At 31.4% G+C, this 23,763-nt stretch overlaps 2 protein-coding genes across 3 annotated transcripts in view; one reads left to right on the forward strand and one right to left on the reverse strand.

Moving 5' to 3' along the window:
- Positions 1 to 363: 363 nt before the first annotated feature.
- Positions 364 to 9,625, reverse strand: LOC113395580 (lipase member H-A-like). 2 transcript variants are annotated; one of them, XM_026633204.2, is made up of 3 exons: positions 9,470 to 9,625; positions 1,457 to 1,748; positions 364 to 1,117 (listed from the first exon to the last, which is right to left on the reverse strand). In XM_026633204.2, exons 1-3 carry the CDS (start codon positions 9,609 to 9,611, stop codon positions 439 to 441), a joined length of 1,113 nt encoding a protein of 370 aa, XP_026488989.2. In that variant the 5' UTR covers positions 9,612 to 9,625; the 3' UTR covers positions 364 to 438. The 2 variants fall into 2 exon arrangements, with proteins under 2 accessions (XP_026488989.2, XP_026488996.2); XM_026633211.2 differs by lacking the exon at positions 9,470 to 9,625 and adding an exon at positions 6,910 to 7,094 and having other exon boundaries at positions 367 to 1,117.
- A 5,297-nt stretch (positions 9,626 to 14,922) lies between these two features.
- The window catches only part of LOC113395520 (uncharacterized), a 120,830-nt gene continuing 111,989 nt past the window's right edge, over positions 14,923 to 23,763 (forward strand). The window contains exon 1 of the mRNA XM_026633118.2: positions 14,923 to 15,167. The gene's annotated coding sequence lies outside the window, so the exon portion shown is untranslated. The remainder of the gene's footprint in view (positions 15,168 to 23,763) is intronic.

Raw genomic sequence — 23,763 nt, forward strand, 5'->3', positions numbered from 1 at the left:
CTTTTTAAATGTGTGACACCATAAGAAATTGGCGCTGCTTTATTTCAAAACTTAATTTCAACATAACCAATAATATGATTTATTATTTATTTATTAACATATTGTATATATTCCATTTGTCATAATTAAAAATATTTCAGTTAAACATAAAATGTTTGGCAAATAGTTTTGATAACTTATTCATATCAGTAAACAACATACAACATATTATTTATTCTATAGTCTATATTTCAAACGAGGGAGTAAATATATACACAATTGAATACATACATCTTAGATTCTTAAATCTTGATTATTATATCTTAATAATACAAAACCAAATTTCACTTAACAACTTCGCCGACCCTCAAAATGCAATTTTTCAAGAATTCGATCAATAATATTACGTCAATTCAATGTCAAAGATGTCTTTACCTACTTTTGTCATTTTAATAGATATCACATTTTTATCACGTCTTTTTCATTGAGTGAATTCGTAAGTGATAAATAAAAGTCGTGTTGCTTCCTCATACCTTTCTTTCCTAGAAAATATGGAGGGGTGTTTGTGGTTGCCAAGTAGAATATCCCTTCGTTAGTCTTATTTATATTTAATCCCAACACATTAGTCACTACAGGTCGTCTGTCGAAGCAATTTTTGTTTCTCGCTTGTTGCACCGAATCACATTGTATCGCGACAAAGGCATCACGATACCTCAATGCTAATGTCCAGATCGTATAAGCCCTGATGTGACTACAGAATGATGTGCACAGCATCCAAAAAAGCTCCCCCGGTTGATTTTCTCCGCCATTAACGTAGAAATTAACATGGCCGACAGGAGCTGCCATTCCAAATTCATCGATATTTGTATTAATCGTTTCCACAAAATCAGCATCAGTCTTGTCGAGTCTGTCTTCTGGCCCCAAGTTCCTGAAGCAAGGGCCAGCAGGGTCGAGTGCTGTTATTCTAGATACACTCATTCCAGTTAAAAGTCTATAGTTCTTGGCTATGAAACTAGCCGTCTGTCCGCCGAGACTTAAACCTACAATTTCCAACTTCTTTGGGTCTAAGCCTTGTGCAGTGAGATCGACTAACATCTTGGCTGTGTGCATTCCAACGGGACGCATAAATCTCGCAGCTCTGGAAATATTAAAAGTAATAATATTATATTATAATGATTCACATAGACAGATAGAATATCATATATATACATAATAGCCAGGCGGAACCACAAGAGAAGAATACAGACATCCCATCCCGTGCATGATTAAAGGATTAATTTCGTCCGAAGCATGCACGTTTCAGCTAGATATTTGCCTTTACCGCAGGCACGACATAAATCCTAAGGCAAATTAAGCACACGAAATATTGCTATTTCCCCATATCTATGTATCTCTTGAGCTGTACGTAGATAATCGAAGGTTGCAATGAAAACCATCTGATTATTTTTATTTATATAAAATATCAGAGTCAACTTACCGGGGATATTCCACTGTAGTAAACGTGTTTGTGTCCAATAGCAACACGTTATATCCAGAATTTTCGTACGCCGCGCCCATGATAGAGGCAAACGGGAAAATTGGACTATCCAAGAACCCCCCTACATACAACATAGTATTCTTCTTAAAGTCTATATCTGGATCATTAGCGAGTTCATTGGTCTGAAAGTAGTTGTACTTACGAAGACCTGAACTACTTGTATTTTGTACAAATATTCTGAGGTGTTTAAGAGTATTATTACTTATAAATGCTTCTTTGGTGGATCCTGGACCTGAAACAAAATTATAAAACGACGTCATTAATTACTTATCAAAAACCATTTCAGATGAGAACATTCTAGAAGATCATACATAGAATGAACGTTGCAAAGATGATTTTCCTATTTGTATCAAAATATATTCATAAACTTGGTGAATATCCGGTGACAAGGATTATTTGGGTTTAAGCATTTCTCCCTAATTGGTTAGGAGACATAAAAAATGGTCACTTTCACAATAAAAATACAAAGAATTTCAATAAAAATTCAAAATAAAAATATTGATTTTAGGAACATGTCGGAAGGAAGTGCGTTTCCATGAACGGGTTAAAATTATTTATTTTACGATAGCAAAACTGTTTCAAGGGTAAACGCCAGTAAGATTCTACAGATGATGTTACAAGAGGATGAGATTATTTACTTTTTGCAAATAACAAATGGACGTCGAATATGGAATTCCCGTTTTTTATCATTCGTGGTCATACAGGTTTACAATCAAAGATATAGAAGATATAGCTATGTCAAGAAAGAATAATTCAGTTATTAACGGATAACCAAAATATTTCTTCAAACCGTAAAAAAAAATTTGTTTTACCCAAACGCCCATTCCAGCCTGTAAGTTTGTTTGGCTTTGAAGATAAATCCTAGGCAAGCGCACTTCACCGGAGACTAAGATATTAATTAAAAAAAACCTTCTTATCAATTTATTAAAAACCAGCGTTTGCCATTTTTTTATGTTTCTTTCATTCAAACCTTAAAAAATTATATCAGCAGAGGTATTATTTTAGAACAAACTCGAACACCGGAGAACACGAGCGTGAAATGTCAGAATCTGATATGCGACGTTGACCAAAATCATCACAAAATGTATATGATACTCGTATCAAAATATCACATACGCGTATCACAAATTCTTAAATAATCTCACTACTTTAGTATAATGTAAATGAATAATTCTTTGAAAAGTATGACAACAAAAAAGGTTTAATGATATGTAATATGGAGTAATTAGATTTAAATTTGGAATATAATGGCTTAGATCCGCGACACATCGTGACACATCGTAGTATGATGATAATGTCTTATGACATAAAAAATATAACTAGGTTGTTTGTCATTGTTTTTTTTGTTATAATGTGCATATAACCACATATATATTTTTTTCAAAAGCATTAGCAGAAATATTCCAAATGTATTCATGTCATAATCTGTTTTTAATGTATGTACAAAAAGCCTTATCAAGTTCTATCAATTTTAAAAAATTAAGTTTCGAATGCTATGTTAAATATATATATATATATATAGAAATATTCCTGTTAACAGAAATTTATGATTAAACTTTGACTATGTTAATCATGACTCTACAATTTCAGCGGTTTCATTTGAGCTTGTAAAATGATATTAAATTAAAGTTTAAAAAAAACAGTTGTTCTTCCCAATCTACGTACTGCTTAGTCCCGTCTAAATAATTGTTTAGTCATGAAACATCGGTGAGGCGCCTCAGATCTCTAAAAATTGTTTGTTGGGATTAGGGGATATCACCAAGGAGTTTGAACCTTGCACCTAAAAGTTTGATGTCTATAAGATAGGGTTGTCATTGCTTAAGCAAAATTACGTGAAGCCGTTGTTCTTGCGACTGATCTATCTCGGGTCGTATCAGATAGCTGTTCTATTATACGACAGAAGGTGATGCAATCTGTTGTCATATTTTTTGTTTTGGCTTTTTTTTGTGCCAAGAGGGCACAGATTATTTCGTCAATGTCACGTGCAATGGAGAAGACACGATTGAGATTGAACGGTGTCGTCACAAATAATATTTTTGGGACCTGGAGTTACTTTGATCTTAAAATGTCGCGCCTCATACGAAACTATTGTTATCCAACACGATGTTTCAATAAAAATACTATGTAGGCCAATGGCCTATATGAAGATAAGTGGTTACGACCACTCATAGATATTAGTGCTGTAAGAAATATTAACATCCATACGTCATACTTGGAAACTAAGATATTATGTTCCTTGCGCCTTAACTCTGTAGTCAGGTGAAGGAAGGCCTCTGTCTTAACTACAGGACATTTTGTAAGCCGTCCTGTGTAGTTACCATCCACTCATCAGATATTCTACTATAAAACAGCAATATTTAAAATCGTTGACTTTCGCTTTGAAGGATGTGTGAATCCGTGGAACTACAGGCGCAAGAAACATAACATCTTAGTTCATATATTAGTAGAACATTGATATTGACTCTCTTACAGTACCAAAACGTCTTAAAGTACCAATATCTATGTGCTGTGCTGACATCTACCGATCAGGTGGCCCGTTTGCCTATACCATAAAAAACGACATTTCACAACATAGATCAGTGAAAGCAGAGAGAAAAATTAGCTATACCGTTACTTTAAGTTTTCTTAATAAGTATATTATTAAAGACATTATTTTAAACTACGATACAGTGAAAACACGTAATAAAACAATGTTTACTTGCATCAAAATAAACTACATAGTAATTTTCGCACATCATTGTCCTTTTACAAACAATGGCGTTACAGCTAAGCAGTCGACACTAATCGTTTTAAGAAGAAAATATACAGACTTTGTTAAAATTTATATCATTAGCAATAAGTATTGGCACGTAAACAAACGTGAAACGTGGCATAGAAATAAATAAGATTAAAAATCAGTTCGAAGCTATTTTATATTAGACAATTACGGCATAATTGTAGAAGTATTTCGTAATGGAGAGGTAACAGCAAATTCGAATGATAAAAATCTTTGCAATTATCAAATTAAATAAGATGAATTATCATTCTATAACATTTCTTTTTTTACATTAACAGCCTGTAAATTTCCCACTGCCGGGCTAAGGCCTCCTCTCCCTTTGAGGAGAAGGTTTGGAGCATATTCCACCACGCTGCTCCAATGCGGGTTGGTGGAATACACATGTGGCAGAATTTCGTTGAAATTGGCTACATGCAGGTTTCCTCACGATGTTTTCATTCACCGTCGAGTACGAGATGAATTATAAGCACAAATTAAGCACATGAAAACTCAGTGGTTGCTTGCCTTGCCTTGCAGTGGCTTGCCTGGGTTTGAACCCGCAATCATCGGTTAAGATGCACGTGTCAGATTAAGTAAGAAATAAATAAATAATTAGACAATTACAAACAAGGCTTACACTATGTATTGTTTTAATCAATTCTGAAATAATAATAATTTAATTTAAGTTATTTTTGAATTGTGTTGATAACATTGATATTAAATAAGAGGGTACTTTGACTTTTCTGTTCATTATTGTGAGTCACGTGATTTGTAGTGAGGCTTATATAAGTGATGGAAGCTCCATACAAAACACTTTTACTTAACGTTTACTTTTCACTTTGATCCTGGACCAGCAAGTTGCTGCTAACATTTAAGGTACGATATAATTTTGTGATATAGTGTAATTGTTATTGCTTGTTAAATTATTGATGAATATATGAATTGTGTTTTTGCAATTATCAATATACAAAGTTAGTATAATTGTATTTAACTAAAATGACTGTATTTTTGGATATTGAAAAAGAGTAACTACTGAGTTTCTTGCCGGTTCTTCTCGGTAGAATCTACATTCCGAACCGGTGGTAGCTTTACTTTAAATAGTTTGTTAAATGACGATTCAAAAGTGCTTGTAAAAGCCCATTTGAATAAAGTATATTTTGATTAAGATTTTATTGTAATTATTAATTGATACAATATTACGATTACTACAACTATTATAATGGCTAAATAAAATATCTAAGTTTCATATATAATCTTTTATTGTCTTATAACCTTAAAATATCATAAAATCATAAAGAAATATAAAAAAATATCCTGACATAATGTATTAACTCTCTATAAATCTAACACACGCGTTCTAACTACTAGGCGATCTCGGCTCTTCGTTCTATTAATAATAAGTTAACAGTAGAATAAGGATTTAGTTCAGTGAGGTATACTGAAACGTCAGAATGTGATATGCCACATTGACTATAATAATTATGAAATGTATGAGATACACGTATCAATATGGCGTATCACCCTTTGTCGAGATACGGAGTGAATTAATACAGAATCGCACTGCAAGTTTTTATTCTAGCGTAATTCTGTAACTCACTTCGTATTTCACTCTTGTAGTGCTGATAAGCGATTTACGGTGATATGCTAGTATTGTTTAAATGTCACTCTCTGAAATTTCGCGAAAATTCTTATAGAATGTCTGTAAAAAATATGTATATTGAAGTAATAATTATTGTACTTTAAGATACTTTTACAATTCAATATATTTTGTACAGTCTGTTAGTGCTGGGCAAATGCTCCTCTCCATTTTGAGGAGAAAGTTATGGTCTTACTCCATAAATTTGTTCCAATGTGGGTTGGTGGATATACGTGGCAGATTCCCATCCACTGCATGCAGGTTTCCTTACGATGTTTTCCATCACCGCCGAGTAAGAGATGAGTTACTAATACAAATTACGCATATGAATTCAGTAGTGCTAGACCGAGTTTAGATCTCAGACTTAACGGTTTAGTTTCACGGTTTGTAACCATCACGGCACTGACGTAATCTTTCAAAATTATCTATAACTAGAACTTGTAGACAAAAAAACTTGACACATAACTTTTACTTGGCCGACGGCCAACTGTACGTATATATTCTGTAAGTAAGGAAAATAAATAGTACTTAGATAAAAATATAATTGAAAGTAACATACTGGCCTTTAAGTTAAATACGTCAATGACATAAATTAAATATACGACGCTATAAAATTTACTGTAAGTAGTTTTTATAATATTTACAGGCGAGATGCGACAGGAAAGTGTTGGCCCATTTACCAGTTTAACAAACTATATACAATATATAACTATATATAAGCACTTTTGACGGAGACTTGTAAATAGACCCCCTGACCGTAAGGTCACCCTTTTATCGATAACTTTTCCACTGCACTGTTAGAAGCTTATGTGATGGGATAATTAATAGTCCAGCAATAGACCTTAAAGGCAAGTGTCAAAAAAAATCTAACGTTTAATTTTTGACCCTATAACAGCTGATCAATGTTACCAAGAGAGCCACTGCGGGCCCATGGGCCAAAAAGTTTAGAGTAAAATGTAATATTAGTTTTTGAGTTAAATCTTATCATTAAAAACAACTTACAGTCTGATAAAAATCCAGATGGATAGCCCTCGAGCTCCTTCGAACTTTTCATAGCGAAACAACTACCCGCGAAAAGTAATACACACAACAGATTAAAAAACATATTCACTGAAAATTAACTGTCAACAAAAATATTAATGCTTCGTATACACTAGAGGAGCACGTCTGATCCTTCGCAATGTCAATGTCCTAGTGTTTATGATCTGTTATCGTCCTTTAAATTTACTATGAAAAACGTTTTCACGGTGAGACATCTTTCGACGATTATATTATTTTTTGTAAAGATACCAAAACATTAAAATTTTAACTCGTATACATTCATATATTGATTTAACCTTTTGTTGTTATTTTAATTTGTCTTTTGCGTGACTGATGTTTAGATATTATTTAACATTTAAATTAACAATTGCCGTTTTTGGAATGTAATACTTTCAGATAATTAAAGTGTCAATTGAGGATTATATCTCATGCTGATTTTGTTATTATTATGAGTGCCTTATTATAATAACAAAAGTAAATGTCGCTTGATAATATGGAGTGAACTTACCCATTACTCAGAAAAAATAAACATAGTATACATATAAACATAGTTATATATATTATAGTAATAAATTTGTAAGCAATGAATGTAATAATTCATCGTTAAAAATCTTTTTACGCGTGTGGACTTCTGTGTGAATAAAAACTTATTTTATATATATTTAAAAAAAAATTGTAATGAAAGAGCGGGCCGTCCTACACAAGTACTAGTCCTTACTAGTACCTTACTAGGTTTTGCTTCCTAATCTGGTATAGATTATTTTTTGTATGTAACACAATAAACATTTTTTTTTATATATGTTTATAGGATAACTGTTGTAAGAAACGTCAAACCTGTGTGTCATTTATATCAAATATTGAATTGAATCAAATTATTTTTATTTCAATGAATAACTTATTGAAAGAAAATTAGACAAGAATTTTAATAATGGAAACGCGCACTTTGTTCTAACCCTAAGTGTCGTTTAAATCTGACGTTACGGTTTTTCTCTTCCCGTCGTTTCAATGTCAGACATAATATTTTGCCACACAGGTTAACAACAATAAAGGCCATGGATTATTTTTTAATAAGCATGTTTATCGTCGTATAAAAACAAAGCACATTTTCCTGTCATTTTATAACTAAAATACAATCTAATTGATATAAGTGTATCACGCATTGGAAAATTTACAAGAATATCATATTATTTTATAATAATATAAATATTATTATTAAATTTAAGCTTTGCTGAAATAACGCAAATTTGTATAAAATTTAAGCAGCTTTGAAATTATATAAAATATAGTAGGAACCGGAGTAAGTGTCTACCATTAAATTTTTCTATATTTTTTCTTATAGATATCAAAACGGCAGATATGCTGCGATGACCTTTCGAAAGTCAATTTTTAAGCTTTTCGACTCCCTGGCGCGCTCAAAGGAACCCTCGATAGGAATAGTGAACCTCCATTTCCCCAAGGGCAGGTGAAACAGTATATCTGGCTTTAGTATGGAGTTTGCTACTATACTGTAAGTCTGCGGAACACTGACTCTTAGACTAAAATGTCAAAAGTCAAAACATATCGTCATTAGTCATTTGTCAATGACAGGAGTAAAGTTCACTATATAATAATAATTAATTACAATAATAATTGGTAATTTTATACAATGTATTTATATTATTTATTTATTATATTTTTATTATTTTAAATTCTAGCTATGTTAAGTAATATTTAGAAATAGCGATGCGTGATTGAAATTTATTTTGAATACATGCAAATAAAATTAATTACGATAAAATAATAATGTAATTATTAATAATAAAATTATTATTGTAATAAACGTAATTTATTATAATTTCATGATTCATATAACATAAATTTACGCATTCACAATTTAAATTTGTAACAATTAAACATTGTAAAGTTGTGAAATTGACTATTTTGAGCGAATTGATTAACGGTTCAACTAGCAAAAAAATATTCTCATCGTTTTTTCAAAACATTTCATGTTATACCTTGTGTTCCAGTTTGAAGAGTCAGTCAGTGTAACTGCAGCCATAAGGGATAAAACAACTTAGTCCCCAAGGTTGGTGGTTGGCGATGTAAGGAATGGTTAAATTTTCTTACGATGCTAATTTCTATGGGTAGTAAACTTACCATTGGGTAATCCGTTCCCCCGTTCGCGTCCAACTATTAAAATAATATATATCTGTGTCTTAGTGGCCGGTGGCCAATAAATTTAAGTCACCATACAAATGCGACCTAAAGAAAATAACCACGGAGTAAAAAGTGTCAACTAGGTTTAGGATAAAAAAACATATTTATTGCATTGCACAAAACACAACACATATGTATATTACGAAAAACGCACCTGATATAAGAATGTTAAGAGTACGCTCTACCAGCCAATCTCTACTTTCCGACGATTAAGACGTCTTTATATATATATAAATAAATACCCAAAACTAGTGATAAACTAAAATCGCACGATATATGAAATAAAAATAAAGAAATTAAATACTATATAAAAATAGTTACTTACATTCTTCATTAGCTCCAAATATATCGAAAATGGTGTTAATAAGATTCAAGTCGCTACTGTTTTTCGAATCCAGATTAATTATATCAGCGTTTACAATAAAAACAAGTTTAAGGATTAATAATATAATCATTTTTAAAAACATTCGTTATCGTCAAGTTTTGTCGAAGCAATGTGTTTTTATCTATTTTTACAAAATAAATCATTTACCTTAAATACGAGGAAAAATTCGCATACATTTGGAACGCGACATGACTGAATTATAACTTAAACCAACGTCGGTTAGTTTGTTGACAATTGTTATTTTTTAATTTTTAATAAATTTTACTACAAAATAAGCCAAGGTTAATATTATTTTTATTAACTCGACTGCCTTGCTAATCTAGTCTGGTAATCATTTATCCTGCGCGAGGAAGAAAAGGTAACTAGCTAGGTGCTGTTATTAGGGGAAACCCTCAGCAGGCGTTAAAAGTTCTCATTGATTTATTATACATATATTTTTTATTTATGTAGGTGGGCGTAGACATTTTGTGGTGTATAGTCACCATCACTCATACAGATTAGCGCAGTGAGATATTTTATCAATTCTTTACATTGCCAATGCGCCATTAACCTTGGGAAATAAGATTTATATCTCTTGCACCTCCTGTACTCTTTTGAACACTGGATCACTTATCGTTCAAACGACAACACAATTCGAAAAATAAATACATAAGGTAACACTAAAATTGTATTTAAATCGTTTATTTTAAGGAAAACATTTTTAGTATATAGAAGCTTGAGTACTATTTTTAACCGAATTTAAGGTAAGGAGGTTATATGTTTGACGCGTTTGATTTTTAAATGAAATATTACTATTATTACCTTTTTTGAAACTGTAATTCTAAGTATGCCTTTAAATATGCCTTTTTTCATTGAATATGTGATCAATATATAATAAATCCCTACCATAGAGTCACAAATTAATATACATTTAGATCGTCAGATCTGCTAAAGAAAGTTAGTAGTTAATATTTTGAATTTGTACATAATACACTGATATATAATTATAAATAAATATGAAATAAAACAGGATACAGATAAAAAAATATATATCCAAAAAAAATGATGGCAAAGTCGCGGGCAAACCAACTCCCTAAGCCCGCATTGAATTATGCTTATATTTTCAGTACATTTACATATTTACACAATACTATTGATAATACAGTCATTTGAATACACATACAAAATTAACTATAACCATTATCTATTTTATGTGTTAAAAAAACAAAAATAATTTAAAAATATTATATTCTAGTTACAAAAATATAATTTCAGATTTTACTATAGCTAATTTGACAGTATTTATAATTGCTATTAAGTTTTTGAAGGCGTTTTGTAGTTTTTGTATTCAGTAATTTTGATTTTATATTTACTAATTAAAATAGAATAAACAAATAAGGGAACTATCTAAGAATAGTTTAATTTTATTTATTTAATAATTTAGAACTCGTAATAAATTATTAAATACAAAAAAAGATGGTTACAGAACTACAACTAAATACGACATAGGTACGACACTTTAGAAGGAAAGAAAATGTATAGAAAAATAATAGGCAGACATGTCCAATCTCACAAAATCTAAATTACAATATACAATGAGGAAATCAGATATAATCCCAGTTATATTGTTCTGTAATGTATTCCGAGCACGTACATACCTACACAAATTATTTGTTGTATGAATTAAATATAATGACGTAATATGATGAGATTAATTACAGACAAACATATCACATATTTTTCAAACAATCTTAATGTTTCAAAGCAATTTGATTGTTAGCTTAATGGCTTTTACAACGTCTTGAATGATGAAGAAGTCTTGGTGGTTGAGATTTGTGTAAGCCCGTCTGGGTATGTACCACCCACTCATCAGATATTCAACCGCCAAACAGCAGTACTCAGTATTGTTGTGTTCCGGTTTGAAGGGTGAGTGTGCCAGTGTAACTACAGGCACAAGGGACGTAACATCTTAGTTCCCAAGGTTGGTGGCGCATTGGTGATGTAAGGAATTGTTAATATTTCTTACAGCGCCATCTGTGGGCGATGGTGACCACTTACCATCAGGTGGCCCATCTGCACGTCCGCCAACCGATATAATAAAAAAGATACCCTGGTCTCTTAGATGAGGGAATCCGGTTATATGGGATTCTTACCCTCTAAAACCATTGCGATGGGGCCGTCTTTGGCGCGGATCGGAGATGCCACGGAATGTCAAATCAAAATATTCTCTATTCTGTAAGCTCATAAAATCACTTTCATCTTTCTGAGTATGTCAATAAGGTGCAATTAAGTTCTTATATGTCCTGCCTAAAAAATAATAAGTATTAAGTCTACCATTTTTATCATTAGCACAGTTTTGTATTGAGTAATATGTCTTATTTATCAATATATTTTTAACATGAGCTTTAAATTCTTAATAGGCTAAGTTAGAAATAACCCGGGAATCGTATTAGTTAGCATATTAGTCGTATTAGTTAGTTATAACGCATCCCAGACTGAGTGCTGTGTACTCCACTGGTGGCTCGGCTGAACTCTCCCCAGGGGATGAAGGGGATAGCTTTTACTCGTATCAACATAAAAAAATACTATTTCTCCGATGTCACGTAGGATGGAAAAGGCGCAAAACTTTAACGTTATTAAAATTTTAAAATTGGTTACATGAATCAAATTATAACGTACATTTATTGGATTGGCTAGGAGCCTTTATTGGAAAGAACTCATTTTAATATTGATTACGCCATTAATACTCCCATGCAAAGATAGCTTAGATCGGGTCCAGATAAACCGTTCATATATTTTAACATAAAGCATCAGTCTCTACGTTAGTTAGTTTATGAATAAATTGATAAACATTTATTGTCTTACGGATAAATATTGCTTTCAAATGGCATGAATATCAAATTTTGAAACGTCGGTGAAGTCGAGCGGAGATTACTTTTGATTTTTGATATAATATAGCAACGAAATATACAATATTCGTATGTAAGGGAGTAGAGAGCGGCGTAGGGGGACCATGATGTCATAAGAGATCGTCACGCAGTTTGTCGTCACGGAATACGAATCTTATCCCCAAAGTGCGCCAATAGGTTTACGACATCAATAATTTAAAAAATATATATATTAACGGTTTTTTTTAATAAATATACTCTCAACTACCATCAATTTCAATGCCTTGCAATCTACGGAGTCTAAATTGCACGTATCAACCATTTCTTTCCATATTAGCTTTAATCAAAGATCGCGGGCTCGAATATGAACCATCAGCATCATGATGTTGAATTATAGAATTGTTCCGATAATTCATATCGAGCTGCTGAAAAAATAACATTGTAATAAACCAGCATACAATGGACAGAGTTATTTTTAATAATGACCAAACCGTACTGGAGCATGCTGGAATAAACTTTAAACCTTCCCCTTAAGAATGTAAGTCCTTGCCCAGCTGTGGGATATAAGCTAACGAATTGATTACTACCTGTACTGTACTTAGACTATCCGATCTTACTTTGTATGGATGTAAATAAAACGAAAGATGCAATCATTCCGAAGAGGGCTCTACTTTTATTAATAAATGTAATCCCAAACGTGACTGACTTCTGTAAAGCAGTCATTTTCTTATTAGAAGCACTTACATCGATTTATCTCGATCACAGCTACGAGCTGTTTTTATATAATGTTAGGTTTTACTCGTATAATCAATCAATTGGTTCTGAGAAACTGAACCTTCCGAGAAATGTTTGACTTAAAGTGAAGTTACATTGATTTTGTATCTTCCTTATAGGAAAAATGCTTTTCCAAAAGCTGATAAATAAAATTTACTTTAATCTAAGGGAAACAAGCTCGTTTATCAGTATTTGTATGACGATAAACGATGATACTCAGTCACAGTTATTTTGCAGGGTCAATCAAAATATACTCGGACCCTGGGAGGATGTCTGGTAATGTTGGATTCTCATTTAAATTAAATCGATCATTCATCTTAATAAAATATACTTTATTCAAGCTACCACCAGTTTGGAATGTAGATTATACGGAGAAGAACCGACAAGAAACAGTAGTTACTCTTTTCAAACATTTAAAATATAAAGTTATGTTAGTTAAATAAAATTATAAATATCCTACCTGCAAGTTAACAAGTATTAGCTCCAAGCTTTTTTATCATCTATATAATATTGTGTTGAATAATATGCTTTATTAATTAATGTACATTTAACAAATGATTTGAATGTATGTATCGGAAAAGTGAAGCCGACTTTATACGATCAAAATTCGCTCAGAGATTATCTTTCAATTACACCCCATTAAATGATTATTAAAAATTTCTAAAAACTTAGCGGATGCAGGCCAAATTTCAGCTTTCAAAGCTTAGTTATTAAGATTGTGCTGTGTATCAAACGATTTTAAAAGTATAGATATAACGCCTGCGCGGTTCGTTAGGAGTTCTCAAGAGAACTAATTATTGTGTTCGAGTTTGAAGGATGAGTGAGCCAGTGTTACGATTATTTATAAATAAACACAATACTCCTCTCGCGGTTATTGTAAACGAAATTTTTAAATTGTCATTTGTGATATTCCCTTAACCGATTTAGGTCGCGATGACCATTTTCATCGGAGTATAGCGTACTCCGCAGGAGATATTTTTGTGCTTAAGTGTGCTCAAGCACAGATGCAATCATGCCCTCCCTATGATAATCCGATAGGACGACAAACATCCACGACCACAATAGTTCAGAACGCGTATAGTTCACACTTTCAACTTCAACTTCGGGATGCTACTATGAATTTAATTACGGAAAAACCCATTTTTTTTTTTGGTTGCACCTTGGATTTAAACTTAGGACCTTTCGATTGCCCTGTAGGCAACAAGAAAAACGATACAGTTATTTTTATTAGTCTTAGAAGTCGTTTTAAATCGAAGTAAAAAATACTGAAACTATTAAACACACCACCTACCAATAAAACATATGTGCATATATTATGTTAATTATGCAACATATTGTCTCAATCTATAGTAATTTATTAACGAAAAACAACAATATACTGTTATATATAAGTAAAAAGACTTAGATAGATTCCTACAGAACAGTATAGACATAGGTATCTTCTGTATTCATCGTCCGTAGTACTAGGATTAGAAAATCACATTAAAACTCGCATAGGCACCGCCGATAATGCAAATAAATGTTTGAGATTACATTGAAGCTATTTAAACTAAATATTAAATGTTATATGAAGTCATAACATTGAGTGCTTGTAAACACAAATCGAACTGTTATTATAAACTGCCTCTGATCGTATCGAGCGCTACAGCCTCACAGTGTAAGCTATCGTAATTCTCTTACCATTTATTTCCTATATCTGCTCCCACCACGAGCTGAGAAAATGGCCGACTAGTGTCAGTGTTGCGCGCGATTCGATGCGCACGCGCATGTCGCGATCGCGTACGATATTCATTAATAAACGACGAATCAACGAAATAACTACCGAATAGTTTTTAACCGAATACGATATATATATATTTTTTTTTTAATCTGTGCAGTGACAGTTCTTGTGATATTATAATTGTTTTATTTTTAAAATACAATTGCAGCTTAAAACAAGTGTATTGTTAGCTTTGTTGACGCGAAACAGCTGTCAAAATATTTTTCACACAATAAAGGTAAGTCAAGTCCAATAAGACGTATTTATAGTTTATTTTAACATCTTTTAAAATATAAATAATTAAAAAACTTTAACATTTTAATTTGGTTACCTCTAATCTTATTATATTAATTATGAGAAAAAAAAAATACTATAATTTATCAAAAAAAAAAAACTACTTTTTTTTGTCAAAAACTTTAAATTGATATTTCGAAATATTGAATGATAATGATCATCCGGCTTAAACTAATCGTTAGGAGTTTTATAAGCTATGAAAGCGAGTTTTTAGCGAAGTGAAATAAGTTATTAATAAAACAAATTCAAAATCTTACAGTCATATATTGCAGTACTTCTCAAAGAGGCGATATATCCCAGTAAACAAATCCCATTCAAATTCGCGAACTCAAATCCGTACAAATCTATCGAGTGTTCGATGAGTGTTTTGTCCTTATTGCAATTTTTATAAAAGTATGTGTCACAAAATATATATGACATGCGTTTAATTTTCAGAAATACACGTCAATATAATAATATAATATAGAGGCTATAATATTTTTCTGAAAAAAAGGTCAATTGCCGATCGATAGAACTTATATACAGGATATATCAAATTTAATATCATGTATTTATTTGTACCAATTATTTTTAATCTTTAAAAAGGAATAGAACATTCTAGTAACTGAGCGAAATAGATAAACGTAAGGACAGCAGCGAGGAATGACTTACTAAATTCAATCAACAGTATCATTGAATCATGGTTTGTATTGGTAGGGTGCCATAAACCGATGAGTAGTTAGTATATTTTGGCTCAGTTATTATCCTAACAAAATGACACATTGAAGAGTAGTATTTTGGGCTTTACTACGTCGATTATATACGTACGTATAAAAATACAGCCACTGACGGTTAGAAAATCTATACATACTAATGTCAACATCAAACAAAATATTCAAACAGAAACAAATATTTGGTACGGACGGAAATCGAAGCCGGTACAAAGCTGAAACCAGTTACGGGGACATCACAGTTTGATACAACAGTGCATTAATATGGTTTGCCATATTTCACCATTATTATTATTAAATAATTCGGTTGCACTTTCGTTAAAATATAGATTACGACACGTAAATCTTCCCTAGATATATGAATAAATGAATCTATAATAGTTAATATTATAAATATATGTAGTTATGCACGTATCTTTTATTTAATTGATTTGGAATATGCCCAAGTTCGTTACTCCAAAGTGATTGATTATCTTGATATGTATGTATGTTGAGTATGATGGTCATTTGACTGTCAGGATGTCTGAGTGTCTATGCCGGATAACCTTAAAAAAAGGTAAATAAAGTATTGATAAGTAAACGAAACTGGTGGCTTAGAGTGATAATACTAACAGTGGTGTCAAAAATGGGATATGAAATTATAAAATATTTCAAAAACAAAATATGTTATAAATTTTCATTATACGTAAGTATATTTTAGTACAATGACGCTAAATTGTACAGCGTTCAAATGTGTAAAATGTTTGTAATAAAAGTTAAAATAGTTACACTCACGATTCAGGTCACGAACTTGATGTTTTCCGGACGAAAGTTAAACTATACATTCTCCGCGCAAGGACATGTGAGGTTTCAACTCGCGTAGTTAGTTGAGATTAGGAAAGTGCATATATTACACTAAATCATTAAAATAAGAGTGACAGGGTTCTTACTGACCTTGAGATATATATTTAAATTATTATTGAAAATATTATTAAAGTCGATAAACAAATATTACTATCGATAAAAGGGGTCTCAACACTATTGTTCTAATTTGTAGTTTTAATATGTATCATATTTTTCATTCGAATTTATCACGTGGAATAATACCAACCTTTAAAGACCAGTTACTGGGCTAGTCCTGTGCCAAGCGATATATAGCCCATACTGTGCTAATTCATCGTACCAGGTCTTTTTAATTCGTCTATATATATATTGTAACAGCTCAACGAATCAAAATACCTAATTGAAATTGGGGGATATCCGCAATTTTGTTTAGCATAAAATTATTAAAATATAATGAGCTTTATTATAAATTTACATAAGACGCAACAGTACTAGTAGTTAAAACACGTAAATTAATAGGTGCGGGTTGAAATCTGGGCAAGCGCCACTGATATTTCATGTCTAAATTTGTGTTTATAATTCATCTCGTGCTCGGCGGTGAAAGCAAATATCCTGAGGAAACCTGCATGTGTCTAATTTCAATTCTTCCATAAAAGTCGTATTGGTGCAGCATGGTGGAATAAGTACCAAGCCTGAAGGAGGCTTGGACCTAACTTTAGCGCAGAGGTGGAATATTTAGAGGCTGTTATAGATAGATAGATAGACATTGTATATAACACCTACAGTGATTCATATGAGATTTATAAATTTTAACAATAAAAAGGATAAAGAAAATATAAAAAATTGAAGGCACCGTTACGAACATAGTATTTATTTATTTAATGACAGTAAAGGAGCAGGTGGCACAGCAGATGGTCACAGTCGCCAACGACCCGGAACGGTGGTTGCCGTCAAACGGTAACCATTGTGTGACTGTTTACTCGTCTCAACTATCTCTACAATTATGAACTACTATTTCCCGCTTTGACCGTTCGATGTTTATCATTTATCTTGCTTCAGAGACTGATTACAAATCAATAAATACTCTTAAACTTCGAGGATACGTCTGTACGTAAATAAATAAATATTTTTGAAGTAACACTTTAGACAAGTTGAGTTTAGAATCGATGAAAAATGCGTCACTACGAATAAACAAACGAAAAAAATAAATAATAAAATTTTACTTGTGTGCGTGTTATTGCACACACTCAAATTGATGAATTTTGTTTCATAATTAAGTTTCACTTGTATTCTTTCTAAATGAACATTTTTATATCGACTACTATAAGTTGATATTATATTATTTATTATTATATTATTTTTATAAATTTTGATAAAAATTAAGTTAACAAAATGTGAACGTTTTTCGCCGTCTACATATTTTTTTTGTAATACGATTAAGACATTTAATTTGTTTTGTGATTACTTCTAATTGAAAATATCAACTTAAATATATATATATATAATGAATTTTAAGTTAAACAGTAAAATCCATGAAATTGAAATTGTAACAACACTATATTATTTTCAATATTATAGTAAAAATAATTTTTGAGCAAAAAGGTCAATTAATAATGGAAAACTTTTTCGTTACAATATTATATTTATGGTGAGAGTTTACTCTGAATATAAATTCTCTTCATTATAAAAAGTTTTTATCAAATAGAAGGAATAATGAGGTTTCATTTACGGATATAAAACATTTACTATATACATATATATAGATATAATTATTTAACAGTAAAATGGCAGGTGATTCTAATTCCTCGAGATCACCGACCCGGAAAGGAGTCGTGGTTGCCAATGGCCTATCTCAGTTACAAGTTACAACACTTATTAGTCTTATTGCGTCATAGTTTATCATTTTGATGACAATAACATTCAATTAAATCACTTTATGTAAATAATAATTAAGAACTTAGTTTTGCCTGTTTATGAATATTGCATTTTTTTCGGGTCGTCTGATACACTATACATTATACACGCATGTTATAAATTTTCTAGTCATGATTAAACGTTTGTCTTCTCAAAGTAGAGTAATCGTAATATTGAATATAATCGTAATATAAACCAATTAAAGTATCTATCCTTGCGTATATAATTTTTTAATTATCTATCAAGTTTTGGAAATATACTGTATCTAGTCAGAAATATGTTATGAAAAAAAAATCTGAAAGATAAACTGCTAGCAGAAAAGCTTAATAATCTGTATTAGATTATCAAATAACGAGTATCACTTTAGTTTTACATTCAATGCCTCAGACAGCACGAAAAGCAGTTGGAACTGCGTCTTATCAAACGTGTGGATTTAACGTATATAATCGGTTCCTAAGTTATATAAGTCAGAGAAAGAGCATACTTGTGCAATATAAAGCCTGCAAAGATTGTCAGCCTTTGATAACGAACACTCAAAAAGGACAGTATACACATTTTTAAGCAAATCAAGATGCACTTTAATGGGAACCCGGATTAAAAATAAAAAAAAATAAAATATCTAATTTTGATAATTGCAACACATTGTTATCAGTAAATAAAAACTTTAACGTTCTATTTTTAAATTCCGAAATCAACTTTTACTTTAACGCAACGTAATTCCAATCATGTTATATCCGTCATAAATCTCTATAATTAAGTCACCATATAGACGTTTTCCTTCTATAATGATGTTATAGGCGCGGGCTCATGAGCGCACATCGTTGCGTAATCGTTACGTATCCGTCGTCGTCGGGTGAAAAACTACTTCCTTACCCGTATAACAAGCTGATTACATCTGTAGAAACGTTTAAAAATTATATAAAACAAGCGGTACCCGCAACTTCGTGCGCGTTTGAATGTAACAAAATAGTTACAGTAAACAAACAGACAGATAGACAAAAGTTGGAAAAAAATAATTGTTTTGGTATATGTACCGTGTATACATACATATGCATTTAGTAAAAAGCGGTTATTTTAATATTACAAAAAGACACTCCAATTTCATTATATGTATGTATAGATGTGAAAACTGCGTTTCCACTCGTAATAATTTATTTGAAATTGTACACAGATTTCGTATAAAAATCTTTTTAAAGGCCTGTTTTATATGTTTTTTACAAAACAATAACTAAGCGGTTATTTTATTGTATAATGTTCATAGGAGAACAAATTTAAGCACACATCACACTTGACCATGATCAGTTGACCATGATCAGTGGAATAATTCCTTAAATTAAATTAAATTTAGTTTGATCACATTTATTTTTGCCGAACCAGCCCAGTGATTAGAAGTCATGATTGAGGTATTAGAGGTTAAATGTTATGATTCATTTGCTCAATTTGATTTTATAACTCATCTCGTGTCCCGGAATGACAATCTACCATTTTTATATCCAGTCTGGTTTAGCGTGGAGGTATAAACTCTGAATCTTCTCCACACAAGGAAAAGGGTATCCAAGGCTTTGCCTGGGCATGGGAAATTTACCGGCTGTTTTTTTTTTAAGAATTTATTTTTTAGTAAACACGTAGTTTACTTTATTAATATAAAGTAGCTAACATATTGTTTGTTATCTCGTAAATTACAGTGGGTGGGACGTGATCCAGTAATAACGTGCGCGATGTCTTAAAGTACATGTTGCCATTACATTCTGAAGGTCGTCTAGTGACTTTTTCTATCTCTACATCACAAGTTCATTACATTATATATGAATGGCTTTGAGACTAATTCTGCCCATTACAGAACACATGCTATCTTATATAAAATGTACTACTTCTGTGAGCATGTTTCTCGTCGAAAAAATTGATTATATTTTTGCAAGGCTAAGTCGTAAGCCTTAAATTTACACAGTTACACAAGTCAAGATAGACGTACAAAAGATACCCTTAACGAGACACCGAGTAATTCTGAATATCCCAAAGATTAAAATAATGATATAATTTACTATAATAGAATTGCCGAGCGCCTGTGAAAACGTTTGTCTCTGTATCTGACACGTCTGTTTGTATATCCGTTTCTACATCACCTATCCAGGTTTTATGACGAAACTTCCCTTAGGATTGAGTTGCTTAAAAGAAATGGTTAAAGAGCCATAAGCCCGTCTCCCATACTACACAACAGTCAGTTTTTATTATTTTTTCAATAGTTTCATATAAATAAGTTATTAAGGTACTAGATCGAGCTTATTTCACGAAAGAGTAAAAGCCTTCTTTTAAGATTATTCTGCCACGATATTCTTCGATGGTTTGGTAGAAATAAATGTGGAGAACTTATATTTGTCATTTTCTTCACGATATAAAAAATCAAATTAACCACAAGAAAACTCACAAAGGTTCACGTCTTTAAATCGTCGGATTTAAAGACGTGACCTTCAGTTAACACATACCAAAGACTTATAAAGATACAAATAAAAAAAATATAAAATATTTTTGGGCGTAAATACATTTGTATTCCGAATGTATTCTGAAAATTATATTTAGTAAAAAATAAAAGAGTTGATCATATCTCATCTAAGAAAACCTCCCAAGAGTAGCGTCAAGAATGATCTTTACTCTATACGACAGAATGAACATATGATCTTAAAATTATGACTAGAAATTAAGATAATTAATCTGATGACGTACAATTTCAAAGAATTTGCGGTACATAAATAGATTTTATTAACACACACATGAATAACATCACAGATTTCTGACTCCGCAAAGTCAACAAATCTTTCCTGGGACAAGCCATTCGCATCTTTAATAGAATTTAGTGGATACTTTAAAGATTTAACATTAATTTGTTTTTTGCGATTCAACAGGGAAATGGTGCCATTATTCCACGTGGTCATGATTTATACAGTAACTATTTCTAATTCTCATTTGTATATAGTTAAGGCCTTAATGTTAATAATTCTCGTACACAAATGAATTATTTATTAAATTGAATTCGTATGTCAAAACTCAATAATAATTATAATATTATTAAAATATACAGTGCAATGAAAGAAACAAATAATATGGTTTTCAATTAGTAAGTCTTTAAGAGTGTAAGAATAATTATCGGGACACGATAAGTCGTATCGTAGGTTATAAAAAATGTTCTCAACTTGTTTTATTTTATAACTACAGCTAGTCTTCTAATTACTAGCAAGTTATTATAACTTAAGTGCTTAAGTCGTTAAGTAAATTAGATTTAACAAACACAAACACGTTTGTATACTTATAATATTTGTGAGTTCATTTGCAGTTAAATTATTTTATGAGCCGAGATAGTTCAGCTACCCAGGCCCAGAGTACGCCCATCTCAACCAAAGATAACGGCCTCATTTTTCATGTTCATAATTAGTGATTAGAATTAATCTCGTCCTCTAATTTGAAATAAAACGTCATGAAACTTGCAAGAGTCGAATTATATTCTGACATATGTATATCTGAATATTTTGGTACAAGAAGCTCCGCATTTTCTTAAGAGGAATTTTTAGATCAGCAGCGTTCTGTTGCGTGGTGACGAAATGGTTGTTCACATTTGCTGTTTGAAAATTAAAGAATTAAGACTTAGCCTATTCTAGACAACAGAACAAGTAAAAAACTAATAAAGAACTTAGACATTGACTTGACGATGTCGTCGTGAAAAAATATCACTTGAATGTCGGGGTGCACACATATGCAAACATGGTATTAGCAAATTTTGAACCTTCAAGAAAATAGTGTTCACATTTCTTAAAAGCCGGCAACGCACCCGCAATGTCCCCGATGTTGTAGATGTCTACGAGCGGTGGTCACTTTCCATCAGACGAACCCCACGCTCGTTTGCCGCCTATACCATAAAAAAAATCACATGGAATACGATAATATGTAATTCTAAGCCTAGTTTATATATATATCACAGTTACCTCCAGTAGTATAGCTCCATAGAATGTATTTTGAGCATATAAGCTATAATCGTATTTATATTTAATCGCAAGTCCGTGATGTCAACAAATATCTTGACTGCCTCTGTGTATTTACATAATAATAATTCATTTACATTTACACAATGCCCGTTAAGTTTATATTACGTATTACATCCCATGTCAAACCTCGTGCTCGTTATTTTTAACGATTCGTCATACCTACAGCGATCTTGTATATATAAGTTGTATAAAAATATATTAGAATAACACGATAATTCGAAACGTGGGTTCGTATCTTAGACGAATATAATATTTTTAAATACATTATTGTCCAGATATCCTAAGTAATATAAATACGAAAGTGATTTAATTATTTGTTTGTCTGTTAAATCTTAACTACTTAACAGTGCATGACGTTAAAAAAAATATATAATTATATACCTATAAATATTTATTAAAACAAAAGACATTGTGGACCACGTCTTTCGAGAAGGACGGAGAGCTCCGAATCCAGCAAAGATCTACTGGTATTTAGTCTATAAGTATGATTGTAAAAACCTAGTAGTTCTAGGTTGTGTAGTTACAAATTATAACAATATAAAACATAAAAATAGGTTTGGGTAACAATGACATGGACATGGACAGCCACGCTAGCTACATCGATTAAATTTAAAAAATATATATTATTGTGTTTAGCATACACATTGTCCGGTATATGGTACCTAACACCCCATCCTCCCCTTACACGCGTTTGGAAACTAGTTGTTTAATATATCGGATCACAAATGAGAAAACCAAAAAATTTCGAAAGAACTTATATTCACTTAAGTGACCTTCGATTCTTGGCTAAAGTATCTAAACAACTTTTATCCTATAAATAAATATGTAACATAAATACGATATGTTTGATGATATTATATATTTAGTAATATTATTATTGCCAAACATCGGTTTAGTGTCAAAACTTCGCATATCACTTTAAAATATATTGACTTTAATTTTATGATAATATAATACGTTGCTCAAACTTTATACACAATATATAAACATCGTTGATTTGTCAGTGAAAACATTTAAATATGGAATAAAATATTGTGCTCAATTTTACGCTCATCATATT

This window comes from Vanessa tameamea, chromosome 16 (genome assembly GCF_037043105.1).
Source record: "Vanessa tameamea isolate UH-Manoa-2023 chromosome 16, ilVanTame1 primary haplotype, whole genome shotgun sequence".
NCBI classification, from domain to species: Eukaryota; Metazoa; Arthropoda; class Insecta; order Lepidoptera; family Nymphalidae; genus Vanessa; species Vanessa tameamea.